The following is an 18,346-nucleotide window of genomic DNA, read 5'->3' on the forward strand; positions in this document are numbered from 1 at the left end:
ACAATATACATCACAGCACCAAAACTGGAACTAGGTGAAAGTGATTCCTTAAGCCAAGCATGAAAAATCCATTCCAATACAAACAAACAATTAGCAATCGAACAGTGATTGAAAAAAACTTCCTGGGGCAAGGAATAATCAATCTGTAACGACTCATTGTTGGCAGACCCACCCAAGAAAAGGGCGAGGTGGGAAGAAAATGTTATTTTAAAACTGCTTTGTTGTTATCATACGTCCTTTCAGGGGCGTTGGTCAAAGGGAACTTGAACACGAATGGAATTTTTCCTCCAGAAAACAAAATTAAAACAGATTTTACTGCCATGGCTTTTGGACCCGTTTGACTAGATTCAAGCTGCGACCTAGATAAAAACGGTTATAGAAAGGGAAAAAAGGTAGAGAAAAAAATTGTTTTAGAAAGACTCGGTTAGTCCGTTTTCGTTTTCTATTTTCCCGACGGTAAAAGTGGGTCACGAAGAACCACTCTAGCGAGGTTTTAGTTGTTTTTATTCGACACCGGCATACCGCAGTTTTTTTCTCGTTTTTACAAGACTGCAGTTGCAGGAAGTAATAATATTATGAGAAGGATTCCGTAGAATGTAAACAGCAGATGCAATGGTGAGAATATGATCATTTCAAAGAACGATATCGCTTATAACAAGTACCTGTTTCAACGAAAACTCGGTTTATACACGAAAAATTGAGACGCGACAATTATGAACTATTGATTAAAATTTATTCACAAATCTATATCGATATTTTAAAACAAAATTGAAGCTAATAAGAAATTTAATCAATCTTTAGCCAGATGTCTTTATTAAAAATTTTTGTTTTTCTATTTTGCATTGGAAGTTTTTAAATTTTTAAATTTCCATGCAACGCAGAAAAAAATGTCGCCAGTTCTATTTCCTATTTGTGCGTTTTTAACATTGTTGCAAATTTTTTTAAAAATGAAGTTTTTGCTTTTTTTTTCATGTGCATGTGTAGCTGTAAAAGTCCGAAATCTGGTTAATGTCGACATAAACCGATGAACATCATCATTCACACACCAAAGGCTGAATATTTCCGGCGAATCACCGGTAAAAGTCAACACTTTCCAATTTCGGTCTTTCGTCATATCATATACATAAACAAATGCTAGAAAGAAAAAAATCGCATTTATGTAGCTGCCAGTTGAGAAAAAGCTTGAACAGTAAGACAGCATCGATGAAGCAAAGTACAGGCAAAAATAGTAAATTACAAAAACTGAAGAAAAATTAACTAACATTTTTAAAAACTTCATTTGCTATTTACAAATACCATGCGCTAGCGTGGTAAAAAACAACATGCAAATTTTAATTCAACTTCGAGCCATTTCAAGAGTTGGAATTTCTTTCACACGTTTTGTTGATAAACCATTAGCTTGCCATAAGAGTCAAAAATTGTCATGAAAAAGATTCAAAATTTTTGGGGCTTTTTTTTTTTTTTTTTTTTTTTTTTTTTTTTTTTGTCAAGGGAACAATTTTAACACGTGCTAAGTTCAAACCATAGGTAGGCTTTTATTGAAAAGTGTTTTCTAAATCTTCATGCTGCATAGCAGCACCTGGGCCACTAGTACCATCTCTTGCCCTAAACAGAGGAGAGTTTCTCCTACTATTTGGACTAGTTATCTCGAAATTTTTAATGTTGACACATTTTCACCCCTTTGCTTCTAGATGCTTCTATTCACCAATTCGTTTGTTACTTATTTATTTATTTATTTTTGAGCTTTTTATTCACAAGCATATATTTATTCCCCTGTTGATCATTCAATTGTTGAAATTTCTTTAACTGTTGAATAATCAATTCGTCCACTCCCTAGTCTTGAAATTAACATTTGAAAAACGTGTGATCTAAAACAGTACTGCATTTCGATGAAAAACTACTGGGTATAGACTTTTATATGGAAAAAAAAAAGTTTTCAGTTTAAAACATTCAGCATTTTTTTGCTATTGCTAAAAGTAGATTGCGGCTATTTTACGGAAATTATGCCATTGCTGAATGTATAAAGTTATATCGCTTTGGTACAAGGAAGAGATCTAAACCAGAGGTTCCCAACCGGTGGTTCGCGAACCCCCAGGGGTTCGCGAGGTGCAGGAAGGGGGTTCGCGAAAATTTCGGTGCAATGGCGGTTTTTTCCTAGTTTGGTAAAAAATTATAAAATATTCAATTTGCACACATAGTTACTAATTTTTTTTTTTAATTTGAAAACGCGCCGTATTAAGCTCAAAAAAAAAAAAAAAATCTTTCAGCGGTTTTATAATCTTGGTTAAAAAGAAATTTTCTCATTTTTTTTCCGATAGACAACAAAAAGAGATATCCTTCCTTCTTTATTGCGAGGCGCCATGCAGAAACGTTGTATTAAGCTGTGGCGGTGATCACGATGACCTTAAAAAGGCGCCATCGCGTGGAGTCAATCAAACAATATACATAATATACATATGTCGAAAAAAATAAAGAATTCTCAAACAATGCATCATAGGGGTATTATTTCTAATCTGGTTGAAATATAACTCAGGAATTTCCGTCGAATTCAGTCATCGAATAGCAGACATGACAGCAAAAGGCTCCAAACTTAAAATTTATTACTGGATTTTACCCATCTGTTCGTTTTCAAAAATATATAACATGAGCATGCTCATAGTTCTGGGGAAATATTTGTTAACAGACGTATTTAGAGATACTTTAGAGATGCTTGAAAACAAGTGATTTTGTTTGCAATTGGTTTTGCTACGTGAACTTGCTACCCTGTTTGTGAAGTTATAATCGTGTTGGTAATTTTTATGATTTAATAACTTTCTGCTGTTATGGATCGATGGTTGAAAACTGGTAGTTTGGTTGAGCGACAAATGGACAAGCAGTCAATCGATCAACCCTCAATATCAGCAGTAACTTTCGAATCAACACAGGATATTGAAATAGATAGCTGTAATGAACTGCCGCCTGCCCCGACTAAACAGAAAAGTGAACTAGGGGAGAAAAAAGGAAAAAAGCGAAAATATGTCAGTGACTTTACAAATGGGCTTTTATTTTACTGGAGAAGAGTCTGAACCTAGACCGCTTTGTCTTCTCTGCAACGAAGTTCTAGTAGTTTGAAACCGTCACTTCTGAGAAGACACCTCGAAACAAAGCATCCGACACACAAGGACAAACCTATCGAATATTTTAAAAGAAAATTGGAATATAATAAAAAGTGTAGCGTCTCTACGTTCCTGTTAGAATCCAACGAAGATAGTAAAATGGCCCTTGAAGCTTCATATCGAGTCAGTTATAGAATTGCAAGATCTGGACAGCCACATACAATTGCAGAAAATTTAATTGGACCGTGTGCTAAAGATATTGTTAAGTGTATGCTGGGAGAAAAGTCAGCAAAAAAAATTTACCTGGTTCCGCTATCAAACAACACAGTATCACGCAGAATTACTGATTTGGCAGGTAATGTGGAGAAAGAACTTGTGAATAGAATAAAAGAGAATAATTTTGCGATCCAGCTTGATGAGTCGACTGATGTAGCAAACGCTGCAATATTACTTGTCTATGTTAGGTATATTTTTAACGATACAATTAAAGAAGATGTACTATTTGCAAAACCTTTGAAAACCAACACAACTGGAGAAGCAATTTTCGAAATGGTCAACAGTTACTTTGAAGAAAATGGAATAGATTGGTCTTTGTGTGTGGGTGTGTGCACGGATGGTGCAAAATCAATGACAGGAAAATTTGTTGGCTTTGTGGTGCGAGTAAAGAAAATCAACGAGAAAATTGAATGGACTCATTGCTGCATTCATAGACAAGCATTAGCATGTAAGCGTATTCCCGCAGAATTATCCGCTACTTTGAATGATGCGGTAAAAATTGTAAATTTCATAAAATCACGTGCCACAAACTGCCGTCTATTTCACGCGCTTTGTGAGGAATTGCGAAGCCTTCATGTTACTTTACTTCTTCACACAGAAGTTAGATGGCTTTCCCGTGGCAAAATTTTGACACGCTTATTTGAATTGAAGTCAGAAGTCCAAGCATTTTTTGTTGATCATCCATTTCACTTGTCCACTTGCATATTCGATCCTCTTTGGATGCAAAGGCTTGCATATTTAGCTGACATCTTTTCAAAATTAAATGAATTAAATCTATCCTTGCAAGGTGCAGTTAATATTTTCGTTGTATATGATAAAATTGAAGCTATGGTTAAAAAATTGAATTTCTGGATCCAATGCCTGGAAATGGGTGAGTTTTCTTGTTTCACTTCTCTTAGTAGTTTTTTTATCAGAAAACTCAATGAAACTTGATGAAAGCGTTAAAAGAAATGTATGTGAACATCTGCAACATCTTGAACTAACTTTTGACGAGTATTTTCCTAATAGGCATAACTTCCCTCTCTCAAACAACTGGATACGCAATCCTTTTGAAGGAAATCCATGCTTAGAGAACACCCTGACATTACCTGAAAAGGAAATGCTCATCGAGTTATCCTGTGATAATTCATTGAAAACTACCTTTAAAGAGCTCTCGTTAATTGACTTCTGGCTCAGTGTAAGAAATGACTATACCGTTTTGTCCAAAAAAGCAATTCGAATTTTATTACCATTTTGTACAACATATCTGTGCGAGAAAGGATTTTCCTCCTATACTTATCTCAAAGATAAATACCGAAGCAGATTGAATGCAGAGCCTGATTTAAGACTCAAACTGTCAGACATTGAACCAAACTTTCAGTTTCTTTGTTCCGTCAAACAGCCACAAATATCGCATTAAGGATTTTTTCCCCAATTTAAAGTATGCTTTAAAAAAATAGTTGGTTTATAAAACTTCTTGTTTATAATTTTTCTTGTAGATGTAGTTTTAACTTTTTATTAATGTTTGCACTTAATGATATTTTACAATTATATTTTTGTTTATTGCAATCAAATGCTGCAAAAAATGGAAAGCAAACATGCTGTTTTTTTATTGTTTCTTACATGTTACTAATTTCAACATCAGGGGGTTCGTGAACTTTTTTGCCTGTTCCAAGGGGTTCGCAAAGAGAAAAAGGTTGGGAACCGCTGATCTAAACAAACCATAGTATTTCGTGAGAAGGGACTGACCCCCGTTCAACCCTTGATTCAAAATGAAAGGAGGCTTGGATTTAGACGTGTCTGTATGTATACCTGTGTGAATCTGGTCTGTGGCACCTTAGCTCCTAAACGGATAAAAAGATTTTGATAATAATTTTTTGTTTGAAAGATGGCTTGATAGAGACTCGAGAGTTTTATTAGCAATGTCTCATCTTCGAACAACTTTAAATACAGGAGCTATAAATTACAAGCATGATAAATTAGCATTCTTTCACCAGTTTGGTAATGAAGACTTACTTGTTCATTTAAAATATTTATACCAACCGAAAGAACAATCTTTTCTGCTCGTGATGGAATTGGTTTGGAACTTCAACGTTCTGTAGAACTGGAATTATAACCATTGTTGTAAATTTTAAATACAATTATAAGACTTTATACACGTTACTAGTTACGATTTCATTGTTTGCAGACATAGGTGAGAAAGCTTAGTAAATAAAAATATTTATCTGATGTCATTTTCTACTTGAAAACAAGTAAAACATTCGTAATTGATTTTAGTAAATCAGGTTTTTAAAAGGATTTTCAATTTTCCCTCTTGATTCTGCTTTGACGACTAGTAAAACGTAGTAGTGATTATCTTTTCTTTTTTTATACTTTACTATATATCCAGAAAAAAAAATTAATTTGATATGTGTTCTGCCCCACGAGTTTCATTTTAATACGAAGTGAGGGACTCATAGTCTGGGTGTTTTTAATGTTTTAACTTAATAATAATTCTAGTTCGTTCACTTTTATCGCTCTTTTTTTTCTGAGGAAACTGACAAAAGTGAATAAAAATTTCAAGAGGAATTAGCAAGTTAAACAGTAGGGTCACCAAAAGAGAAAAAACGTGTGAACTCCATATGCTAACGAATATGAAAAGACGGAAAACTTTAAAACGTGCCTTGTTGCACGTGACCGTATCCTGGCGTTTCCATTCATTGGAAAAAATCATTCGCATTTTCTTCATGGTCTCTACTTTTACAGTTCTTAAGATAAGGAAAAAAGGATCATCAAAAAGTTTTATGGAAATAAGTTTTGCTTACACGAAGATGTCATTTTACACCTGGGTGGGAACATGATATAGGGCAAATCGTTTCATATTCATTATGTGTTGAAATCCGCATCGTCAAATATTTTTAAGACGAACGACGAAATGATAAATTCTTGGACGAAACGAAAGAAGGAAACGAAATAAGAATTTCAAAATAGTAGTAGGATCAATACTAAAAAAAAAGGTGGATTTATTATTATTATTATTTTTTAATCAATAGAAAGCAACTAGCATATTATAAAGTTTTCGACAACCTACGTGAATATTAATTTCGGAAAAGCTGTAAAGTAGCGTACAACAAATTTTAGTACTAGCAAAAATAGCCGGCGTTGCATGGGTCAGTAATAATTGTGAGAAACAATCGCTACTTTCATTCGTTTTCTGTTTTAACTGAAAGAACTCAAAACACACCGCTTTGACGTGATTAAAAAACGAGCTTCTTCCTTACCCATAAAAGTAAAATAACAATAAGTATGAAGAACGAAATAGTATTCATTTAGAAACGAAAACACGACATTTAAGCATATAAAAATTTAAAGAATTTCCAAAATATGAACTAACAAAAACAAAGATCACTAAAAAACCGTGCAATTTAATTATTTAATTAAATAGTACACATACACACACACACAAAAAAAAAGCTCTCTACTATGTTTCCCTAAGTGTGCAAAGAGTAGAGTTTCTGAATATTTAAATAACTTTAAATTCATGTTTGCTCCGGAGAAGCATTGATTCAAGATTTTCATTATGATTACTATTAATATTGCTGTTGTAAGGCAACAAATTTTTGTAACAATGGGTTCTATACTTAATTATTCAATGAGGAAATTACATGAAATGCACTGTTTTCCATAATAACTTTTTTTAACTAAGTTTTTTAGAAATAAATTATAGCCTTTGTTGTTTCCTGACAACGCAGCTATCTGTGGTGAAAAAAATGATTAAAATGGGTCCTGTAGTTTTGAAGTTTACCTCGGACATACATACAGATAATCGTATAGAAGTAGCGATAGATTTTTTTGGGGGGGGGGGATGTTGTGAAAGTGGCACTGATCAACTGTTGGACGAAAAGATGAAAATATTTCTCCTATAATAGGGGGCAGTCCATAAATGATGTCATACTTTTCATAAACATTTTTATCTCACCCTTTTGTCACATGTTACACTGTTTTTCGCAAACTTATTCTTGTAAAATGATCGCACTTCTCACTACCCCCTCTGATGGAGATAAGCCTTGAAACCAAGTAATGATCATCCTTTCCACCTCGAGGCAACAAAAATTGACTTTTGACTTGTGGCAACAGTGTAAAAAATAGAATAAGATTTTATTTATTAAGGAGAAAATGATAGGAGAATTCGGCAATTTTTTTATTAGTAGAAGTTGAGTATGATAGATGTAAATATTGTAAATAGTCTAAAATAAATGTGCTTTTGAATTCAAGCTTTTTCTTTGAAGAACGTCATGAACTTTTATACCCTCTCCCTCTTGTCACAAACTCACAATTTCACCAACACCCCCACCGTTTCCTCTCTCAAAACGTGACATCCTTTGTTGACAGCCCCTTTTGCAGTAAAGCCGGACATGCTCAAAGACTTGCACTTTTTTTCGAAATGGTGACTTTTCTTTTGAAAGTTTTAAAAAGCCTGAATTGGCGACTAACCTGGCTGCAGTATCCATGATTTTAACGAGTTGCTTGACGAATCGGTTGGCGACCATTTCTTCATCATCTCCGTCGCACAGCTCGTAGGCATCATCAAAGAATATATGAACTGCAAGAGATAATATTCATATTTAATGCGACTCGAAATTTGTTTTCTTGTGAAATATAAATGAAATTTTAGCGATTCTTTTTCCGTACTTATTGCATCAAAAGATTGTAGAAGAGTCGTTAATTTTTATGAATACATATTTTACCTTAGTTTTTTTTTATTGCATTTTTATTCATGCTTCCTCACAGCGTATTTCTTATTTTTCATACTTATAGTTTTCGGCATGTTTACTACTCATTCTCGCACACTAGTAGCATTCGGTTTGGATTTCCACTTGTTTGAATATGAAAATCAATGGCTTTTTTATCGCCTTAGGTCTAGTTAGAGATCCTAAATACGGATATACTTATATAGGATCTCTAGGTCTAGTATGCGCACAAAGAAGAGTTACACTTTTTGTGAGTTTTTCTTCTACTACCCGCTCCCACATACGCTAAGCTATATAAACTAACTGGATTACCATCTGACAAGTCTGTTGTTGTCTACTTCAACCATCTAACAACTCTTTTTTTTTTTTTGAGTAATTACGAATTGCTTACTGTTTTCACTTGACCGTTGAAAACGTCCGTCCTTTGATTTTATTTTCTACGCTTATAATGCAGCCGCCAATGCCCCACTTGGAATGGAGTTATTGAAAAACGGCTTTCTCGACTTTACACAATCCTTTTTATGCGAAAACAGTATCCTGCACACACAGGGCCGGCTCCAGTAGTTCTGCCGCCCTAGGCGATATTGACAACCCCCCCCCCTCCATTGAATAATAATAATAGTAAAAAAATAAAATAATGATACTTTAATAAAATAAAAATAATAGTAAAGTGTCCACAATTTGGGAGTTTCTCGTTCAATTCCAAACTAGGTTTTGCATATCCAAGCATTGGTATATCGCTTAAATTATATTTTTAGTAATATTAAAGTAGTTTATCTTATGGCGCTGAAACAGATATTAATATTTTCAAGTTATGTTTAAATCGTGCAATTTGCCGCCTCTAAAACTAAATTGAATTTCTAGTTCAATACCGAACTATGTTTTGCATATCTAAGCACTGGTATACACTCTAAATTATTATTATTATTATTAATATTTTTTTAGCATTGAAGCAGTGAATCTTACAGCGCTGAAACGGATATTCATACTCTTAAAAACATTTCAGTTTCGAAATTTACCACCCCTAAAATCTGCCGCCCTAGGCGGCCGCCTAAGTCGCCTACCTTAAGAGCCGGGCCTGTGCACACAACATCCAGCATCCAACACATGGCATTCATTTGAATTCAAATTATGGTTGCGATAAAAGCAATTAGTAGAAACAAGAAACCCAACGAGTAGGGTTTTATTGTAATTCATGATTGTAAAAAACATAATTTGAATTCAAGATCTCAAAATTCAAACTTTTTTTTTCATATTGACGTTGTACTTTAAATACAGGAGCATTCGCTGTTCTCTGCTTTAAGCTTTAACAACCCGAGAAGAAACAATGATTCTGCGAAGAATCAAATTTTAATTTTGACAGGTGATGTAGTTTAAAAACAGAAGCAAGCACTCTTGTAACCTTGTTTTTTTATATTCGGCTCCTATCAGTGCTGCAGTTGGGGGGGGGGGGGAATGTCTGGGGGAACGCACCTTGGGGCTTGGAGGATCTCACCAAAAGAAGTGGTTTGAAACCATCTTACATTACATTTGCATTATTTTCTCAAAAGAAATCCAAATAATTTAAAGAACATCCTTTAACCCCGCCCCTTCCTCCAACTACAGCACTGACTATCAGTGGTTAACCACATGTTGCACATTATTCCACCAAAGTTAAGTTCCAACAAAATAAGATAAAATTTTATTTTCACTTGAACTTTTTCTCCGACAAAACTCAATGTAATGCACAAAAAAAAAAAAAAAAAAAACATTAAATTTTCATTCTGTCTGTTTTACGATAAGTATAAAACAACTTTCATTTGTATGCGGTATGAGTAAGGAGAGATAACTTTGACTGGTCGTGCAAGATTGTTACAAGAAAAAAAACATTTTATTTATTAAGGACAGTATGTAATAAATTGTTTGAGGCGATCTTCCCTTGAGGCACTGTCAAGGCGAACTTACCTTCGAATTCATAGTAGTCCGGATCCACGATTCTCAAATACTTCTGCGCATTTCTCCGCGCACATTGATCTTCATCCATCCTTCAAAAGAAAATGCTCAATTAATTAAACACATTTGATAGGCATCCTCATATATATAATAACCAATGATCGAGTAACGCTCATGACGTCATCAACAATGAAACTCGCGCCACGGCATGATAATTTGATAACATGTTTTGGTAAATGTTTAAAATGCAGGGAAAGGCGTTATTGTGACGAGTCTGAGCACGATCCGGCAACTTAACAGTTAAACTGGTAACACTGAAATTTCAGGGGAATAAATGAAGAAACGAAAAAGTGGTCAACAATGAACGCTGTCTACTGGACTTTGGGACTTATCCGCTATAGTTATGGTTAAAATTTCAACTATCAAACTATCACCAAACAGGCAATGGCTTCGTTTAAATGTAGAAGCAATCTTCACCCGTCATATCTTGACGGACGATTTTCTAGTTTAACTTAAAATGGTCCTTCATTGTGGGTATGAAGAGAACAATAAGAAAGCAATAAATCTTGTCTCAGACGACTTTAATAAATCGCACCTATACCAAAAATGACCTTTGAACTTTGAAGTAACTGCAAACATGTTTTCAAAGGGTCTGTGTTCATAAATAAGTTTATCAGAACCAACAATCCAAATACAAAACCTATAATTCATACTCAAACGCACTTTATGAATAAATTTCTTGTAAATTCTAAGGTGTATATTTTTGCATAGGAAGCTTCATTATGGCTCATAAGCGCTCATGATGTTAGTTCCTATAAGATTACCATTACTCCTTTCATTTTATGATTTTTTTTAGATTGCATTTTTGTATCAGTATAATTGAAACAATAAAATGTTCCGGATAGTGTTGTATTGTTTATATTATACTAAAGAAATGTATCGTATAATTCATAAATCGTTGCATTCAAATGATGTGTTAGCGTAATTTAACTCGTATGAAAGGTCATTAAGAAATTTAACTCTGAAAAGGAAGATTAAAAAAGTTATTTTTTACCAAGTTAAAGCTTAAGTTCTTTTGAGATAATACGAGCATGAATTGCATGAGTATTGATAGGGAAAGTTAAGTCATAAGAGGAGTAACAGAAAATTTGATTTCTTGAAAAAGAAAATTAAAAAACTTAGTTTCGAACGAAGTGCTCGAAAAATTTAGCTAACACGAGAGGTCGTAAAATGTTTAAATTGAATCGTTTAAGTCCAAAAAGACGCAATAAGTGTTTTCTTTTTTAATTTATTTTTAAGAAAAGCGCAAGACGAGAAGCGCAATTTAAGTGGTATGAAAAAGGAGTTTGAAAGGTGTATATTTTTGCATATGAAGCAACCTAAACCTAAGTTCACATATTTGCCGTGGATACCGATCAAAAAACAAAAGATTCACTATTAGAATGTTAAATATTTTTTTGCTCTGAGTTGGGATACTTTTTAATGCTTGGGATAGTTTAAATTACAGGTAAAATGTCACAGTGATCACCTCATCACTCTGACTTGTTTAGCCATCATTGAATTGCTCTGATGAGAGTGTTCATACTTTTCTCTTATTCAACATTAGTACTTCGGCAACAAGATGGCGGCCTTGAACACAACTTCTTCACTTTTTATGCCGATTGCCTTTTTACGCCAAGAATGCTACCTCCGATGGTTGCTTACATAAATTTGGTTGATGTTTGATAATTTTTCAATGAATACATCTGTAAATCAATTTAAATATATCTGAAACTAAATATCAGCTTATGTTTATCTATGTCTTCATTTATCTACTCCATCTACGTTTTTCAATATATATCTACACAATCATTTTTATTTATCTATAATTTTGATAGATAACGCAAGAAAATGTCACTCTTTCAGTCGCGCATTCCCCATACACTACAAGCTCCTCAATTATTTCCTCCATTCCAAACTCTAACATTGAAATGTAATACAAGAATCTATTTACAGTCCAACCTTCATACATCGAACTTCTTCATATCGAAGTCTTCTGTTTTTTGAATTTTGGACTAATCTCCATGTTCGTTACATAGAAAACTATTTCTCTATAGCGAAAAAAAATCTATAGATATCGAAATAATTTCGAGACATATCGATAGCTTTTATTCCCTTTTAAACCATTTAACTCACAAAAATTAATGTCAAGAGAAAAGGGAAGTTTAATTAGGGTCACTACAAATTCCACAAATCAACTAGGTTTGAGAGATGAATGAACAAGTGATTGTATTGTTCAGGAATTTTTAAATTTTTGGAAGTCGTTATTACATTTCGGATGTGACCTGTCTTGAAAAAAAAATGTTTAGCTATTCTTTTTGTCCGAGGGTTGCTCTTTACTCCTAAATCTGCTTAGTTTGTGTGAAAATCTGTTAGCATTTCTTAACCGTCGAAAAACGAAATACGCAAGACGTTTGAAAGAACATATCCTGGACTTAAGTTCACAGAAAATGTAGGTAACATTTTTGGTGGACTGAATAAATAGGAACATTTCTTTGTTGAACTTGTCACGAAAGTGGATTGTTCAGCAAGACATTGATGGGACTTTAAAAAAAAAGTGCATTTATGATCAATGTTGTTTCTAAAAAAAGAATAACCACAACTTACTGTTTTTTAAAAAGTTTTAAGTATTCGATAAAAGTTTCTAATTAATTGAAATTTTAATTATTAACCTTTAAATGATTTGTTTTGCATATAAATTGCAAATGGATTATCGTACAACAATATTCACATTAATTTTAATGTTTTAGAAGTAATTATGATAAAATTAAAATCCACTTCAATGTATCAAAATTTCTAATGTCGAATTTTCCACCGGAAATTTGCTGTTACGATATACGGAGGTCCGATTGAATTTACTTTTGAACGAAATCAAAATTACCCCTCACATCTTCCAAGTGCTACAAACATTCTGTCTTAATTGATAAGTTAAAAGCCAAGTACATATATATGTTGGTCAAGGTCAGCAGGTATTCCCTAACGGAATGCATTGACATTCCAACAGAAATGCAAATTGAATCACCTCAGTTCACTTCAAGTCTGTTCGGTGACAAACGATTACGATTTGCTTCCGCAACTGTTATTTGAAAGTGGAGCGATAATATTGTTCACCATGTTTGCCATTGAGCAGAGGCACACGTGACGCCTCATTAACTTTGTGCAAATGATCTGAGCTACCGTGATGCGAATATCGTTCCGTTATATCTTTTGAGTCATTCACCGAATATGATGTCACTGCTTTCTAATTTCACCCGATGCCGATGGAACACCAATTATGCCAACGGAACATCAAGCATGCCCCAGATATTGCTCTCATTCAGCCGCAGACGCATGAAGAAGAACATGAGGTGAAAAAGGTGAATGGGTGAATCAGAAGTAGCCTGACGGGGACATAAGACACACTTTCGAACAATAGGGATATAATTTAATATTTAATCGTTTGGAATGCAGAACTTTCACCTACAGTTGAAGTCTAACTCCACAATGCATTGCATTTCGACAAAAGGAATGTGATGAACAACACTCAAAACATGTGTTATTCATTTAAATTGAATTCTATTTCAAAAATACGATAAACGAGAAGTAGTGTCCGCCGCTTATATGAATTACGTTTTTTCTAAACAGTTTTGGTTCCAAAAAGCGGCTGATTCAATAAGGCGGCTAGTTCAATAAAGTTGGATTTTGTTCTGTTTTAGATGATTTGATTCATTAAAGCAGTTAATTCAATTAAATACTGATTCAATAAACCGGCGTCCGCTGTATTTGTTTCTATTGAAACGTTGGCAAGGGGACAAGAAAAAAATTAGAAATTTAAAAACGGAACGAATAAACGTCAGTTGTTTAACGAAATAGGATGGTAATGACGAAAATTATTTTCAATGAAATATTAATAGACCATTTTTTGAAAAAAGAAAATTTTTCTCTGAGTCATTCGGTGCTTTCTGAATTATACGTTTGTCAACGTATTTCTTGGGACCCTAATAAGACAATTACATATTTATATGCACAACACATAAAAAGATTTTAATAACTGATTAAATGATTTAATGTAATCCTCATATATAAATAGCAAATTCACTGATCGAGTAACGTTGACGTCATCTACTAGGAAACTAGCAACACGGCATGATAATTTGATAATATTTTTTGGTAATGTTTGACATGCAGGGAAATGCTTTATTTTGACAAGGCAGAACTAGATCCGGTAACTTAACTGTTTCACTGGTAAGACAGTCATTTTAGGAGAATGAAGAAATGAAACAGTAGTCAACAATGGACGCTATACTGGAGTTTTGAGTCCATCCACTTGAGTTAGGGTTAAAATTTCAACTGTCAAAATATCACCAAACAGGAAATTGCTTCGTTCAAATGCAGAAACAATTTTCACCATGTCATACCACGACGGGCGATTTTTTAGTAATACATAATTGAGTTTTGTTGTAGTACAATAACACGTCTCTCTCGCATTCCTCTTCTTCGGCTATTTCAGACGAAACTTTTCCATAGCTTTCTCACTCACATCCACTGCATTATTATATATCTGCCGCTCGTTTTAGAGCAGTTAACGAGAGATTCGTCAGAATTTCAACAGCCCTTTGAAACTAATAAAACATCTATGCCAAAAAGCGAGTCGAAATGCTGAGAGATATGGTAAAAACTAAAAAGGTTTTTAGTCAATCTTAGACAAAAAATCATTTGTGACATGGGCCCCCATATGCAAAATTTTAAGGGGGGCTCGGATGTTTACCCCATGGTTTAGCAGGATATTTTCGCCATAGAAACCGATTTCAGTACAGATTAGAATTATTAAAATTTGATATTTTTAATAAATTATTCACTGTAGGCAGGAGAAGAAATGTTTTTTCATTTTTGCAAAGAAAAAAGTACTAAAAGCAAGGAATATCTAATTTTAAAGGGGGGATATAGCCCCCACTTTCCCCCTATATGGCCGCCCTTGATTTGTGATCTAAGGGTGCTAACCACATTCCATTCTCTATATAATCTTATTAAATTTCCCTTGGCTCATAAGCGCTCATGATGTTAGTTCCTATAAGATTACCGCTACACCTCACATTTTATGTTTTTTTTTTAAATTGCGTTTTTGCATCAGTATAATTGAAACAATAAAATGTTCCGGATAGTTTTGTATTGTTTACTTATACTAAAGAAATGCACCGTAGACTTCATAAATCGTTGCATTCAAATGATGTGTTAGCGTAATTTAACTCGTATGAAAGGGCATTAAGAAATTTAACTCTGAAAAGGAAGGTTAAAAAAGTTATTATTTACCAAGGTAAAGCTTAAGTTCTTTTGAGATAATACGAGCTTGATTTGCATGAGTATTGATAGGGAAAGTTAAGTCATAAGAGGAGTAACAGAAAATTTGATTTCTTGAAAAAGAAAATAAAGAAGCTTAGTTTCGAACGAAGTGCTCGAAAAACTTAGCTTACACGAGAGGTCGTAAAATGTTTAAAATGAATCGTTAAAGTCCAGAAAGAAGCAATAAGTTTTTTTTTTTTTTTTTTTTTTGAGAAAAGGAATGACGAAGCGCAATTTAAATTATTATGAAAAAGGAGTTTAAAAAGTTCAAATTTTTTAAAAAGAGCGATGAAAAATGTTAATTTCGACTGGGCACAATAACGAAACATTCAAAAAATCTAGGTGTTAGAGAGGCATAAACAAAGACATAGGGTTAACGAGGTGTTAAAATAGTTTACTTCGTACAGTGTCGTGAGGAGCCTAGTAGAGAAGGATCTAAACTGTCAAATATTTGCGGAGTTACCTTGGGTGCAGAGTACTGGAGACACTTCTTCTTCATCAGTACCATTCTAAAAGTGTAGGGATCTCAGGACCCCCTTGCAAAAGTTTCCCATGGCATTTAGCCATTTAAATTGGTATGTGGGTGGGTCACAAGATGTTATAGTGCCAATGGTGGATTTACCATGTCGCAAATTCGGAGGGCTCCGCCCACGTGTTAATACGACAATGTACATAAGTGTTTTTCCGTTTTTGATAAACAAACTCGGCCCCCAAAAGTGATTTGCGACAGGACCCCAAACCTGTTAACCCGCCACTGTACAGTGCCATATTTTGTACAAGCATTCGTTATAAAGAAGTTTTTAAAAAGGAGGGCGGGGGAGTGGTAAAAGAATTTTGGTAATCATTGTGGAAAATGACCTGAAAATATTTGAGAAACAAATATCTATCGCGTTTTTTCTAGAACAATGTATTGAAACAAAAAAAACTGAGAAAAATACAGCTGGTATCTCTTTAACAGTTGAACACTGGCACCGCCAAGTAGCTCATTGAAAATGTATCTCACGCACTTACAAAACATTAACTTGTTGCCATTCGACCTTGAGTAATTACCACAGCCTTTTTTTTTTCTACTCGACTGCCTCAATTTTCAAGAGTAAAACTACTTTGTTCTACCTTGTCACAAAAAGAAAGTAAATAATAATAGGTATTGGAATTAAGTTCGCTTCATTTTTTTTCTCCCGCAACTGGAACAATTTTGGTAAGAAAGGAACAAACTTCTCACTGAAGCGTTAAGTAGGGTTGAGCTGTAACAGCATTCCTCAAGAGACCAGTAACGATTCTTTTCCTTTGGAAATGGAAATCTGTTTCAAAAGCAAGGCAGGAGTTTTCGAGTGATTTGAGTGTTTATATGACGTAAAGACAATAAATTCTAGAGTTAGAACGATTTTATCTTATCGAAAAAGATATAAGTCGAAGAAAACAATCACCTTGAAGGAAAATGCAGTACAAATAAAGAAAGTCAGCTCGATTCTTTTGCAAATATGAAACGAAAGTGTTAAGATGGTATATCAATGCTGATAAAAGTTTTGTGAAGAATATAAGACTCCTTTAGTGATTGTTTCAAACGTAATCTAGCTTGTATTATTTTCAATTTATAAAAATAGTAGTTATCTCTTCAATGTTTGAACTTTTTCTTCATTATTTGTTTCCTTAATAAGAAGCTAATAAAAAATATAGAGAGATTTTCATTCTAATGATTTTGTGTAATCGTTTTATTTCTGGGCAAATGTATTGGGCTCTTTCTTGTTCTTGCAAACTTCAAAATAATTTTCTACTAGGATGAGCTGACATAAATCACTAAGAAGAATCTTAGAAAGAAGAAATCAGCACAAAATAACGTGTAATATTTTCAATAAAGCACAAAAAATTCAAATTATTGTAATAATTTGCATTTTTTTTCAACTAACGATGACCCTTATCAATTTAAATAAACGGGTTAGTCAGTTGAGGCAAAGCTAACTTGGTAGCATTGTGAAAGCTACGACCAGTCTGATGATGCCATTACATACTCTGTCAGGTTAGGTTGCCCTAATTATATTTGGTTAATTATTTTACAAACATTGTAGCAATAGTAAGATCAAACACTATCACAAAACTTAACATTTTACATCAAATTTATACAGTTGAATACTATTTTAAGTAATGACAATCCGATATATACGCTGACGCAACTAATCTAAATCAATGCGGACTTGTCCTTTAAGGACAGGGGCACCCCAAACGAAAATTTTTGTGAGAGTGAAAACTCTCAATTTGCCGGGAACTCCAAATTTTGCAGAATGATAAAATACGGTTATGCATTTATGAAAAGGGACATTTGAGCACTTAAAAATTGCAACATCACAATTATGTCTTCAAATTTTCGGAATCGTCAGACAAAATTTACCAAATAAAGACACTTTTTCGGGAGGTCAGAGTGACCTCTTCTCGGAGCACTACTGTTTAAGAGATGAAAAAGGAGAGACATGTAGAAATCTTCGTAAGATCATAGTAAGATCATAGAAGTCAAGTCCCACGCACATACAGATTAAAGGATTCGACTACAAAGTAAACGTAGCAGTAACGCTTTCAAAAATGTATCCTACCTGAGAACGGATTTAAGCATCTGTAACATCTCCTCCGGTGTCTCATGCCACATGGTTGCGCATGCATAAATGCGAGTGATGTGGTCAGCTCCTTTCACCGGGACTCCTTTGCCTGAAGTCGTACTGGAAGCTTCACTACGGATCGAAATACTTTCATAGTACTGAGAAATGTCGTTGTCCTCCTTCGAGTTTTCCAAGTCAAGTTCCTGCAGGAAGTACAGTCGAAATGTCAGAAACGGGACTATACAGGGTGTCCACAAAAGAACTACGGGATTCTGAGAAATCGCATCGAGTTAATGGTATGAGTTAGGTCAGGGTCAGTTGGTCAAAAATCGGCAACTCATCAAATCTTATGCACACCAGTTTCCGTTTTTTACAATAATAGGTATAG

General features: G+C 34.0%; 1 protein-coding gene across 1 annotated transcript in view; it reads right to left on the bottom strand.

The window, feature by feature from the left end:
* The window catches only part of LOC129220445 (chitin synthase chs-2-like), a 66,864-nt gene that overhangs the window by 33,016 nt on the left and 15,502 nt on the right, over positions 1 to 18,346 (bottom strand). The window contains 3 exon segments of the mRNA XM_054854865.1: positions 7,824 to 7,932; positions 10,025 to 10,104; positions 17,956 to 18,161. Of these exon segments, the coding sequence (XP_054710840.1) occupies positions 7,824 to 7,932; positions 10,025 to 10,104; positions 17,956 to 18,161 (395 nt within the window).

The sequence above is a fragment of the Uloborus diversus genome, chromosome 4, assembly GCF_026930045.1.
Source record: "Uloborus diversus isolate 005 chromosome 4, Udiv.v.3.1, whole genome shotgun sequence".
NCBI classification, from domain to species: domain Eukaryota; kingdom Metazoa; phylum Arthropoda; class Arachnida; order Araneae; family Uloboridae; genus Uloborus; species Uloborus diversus.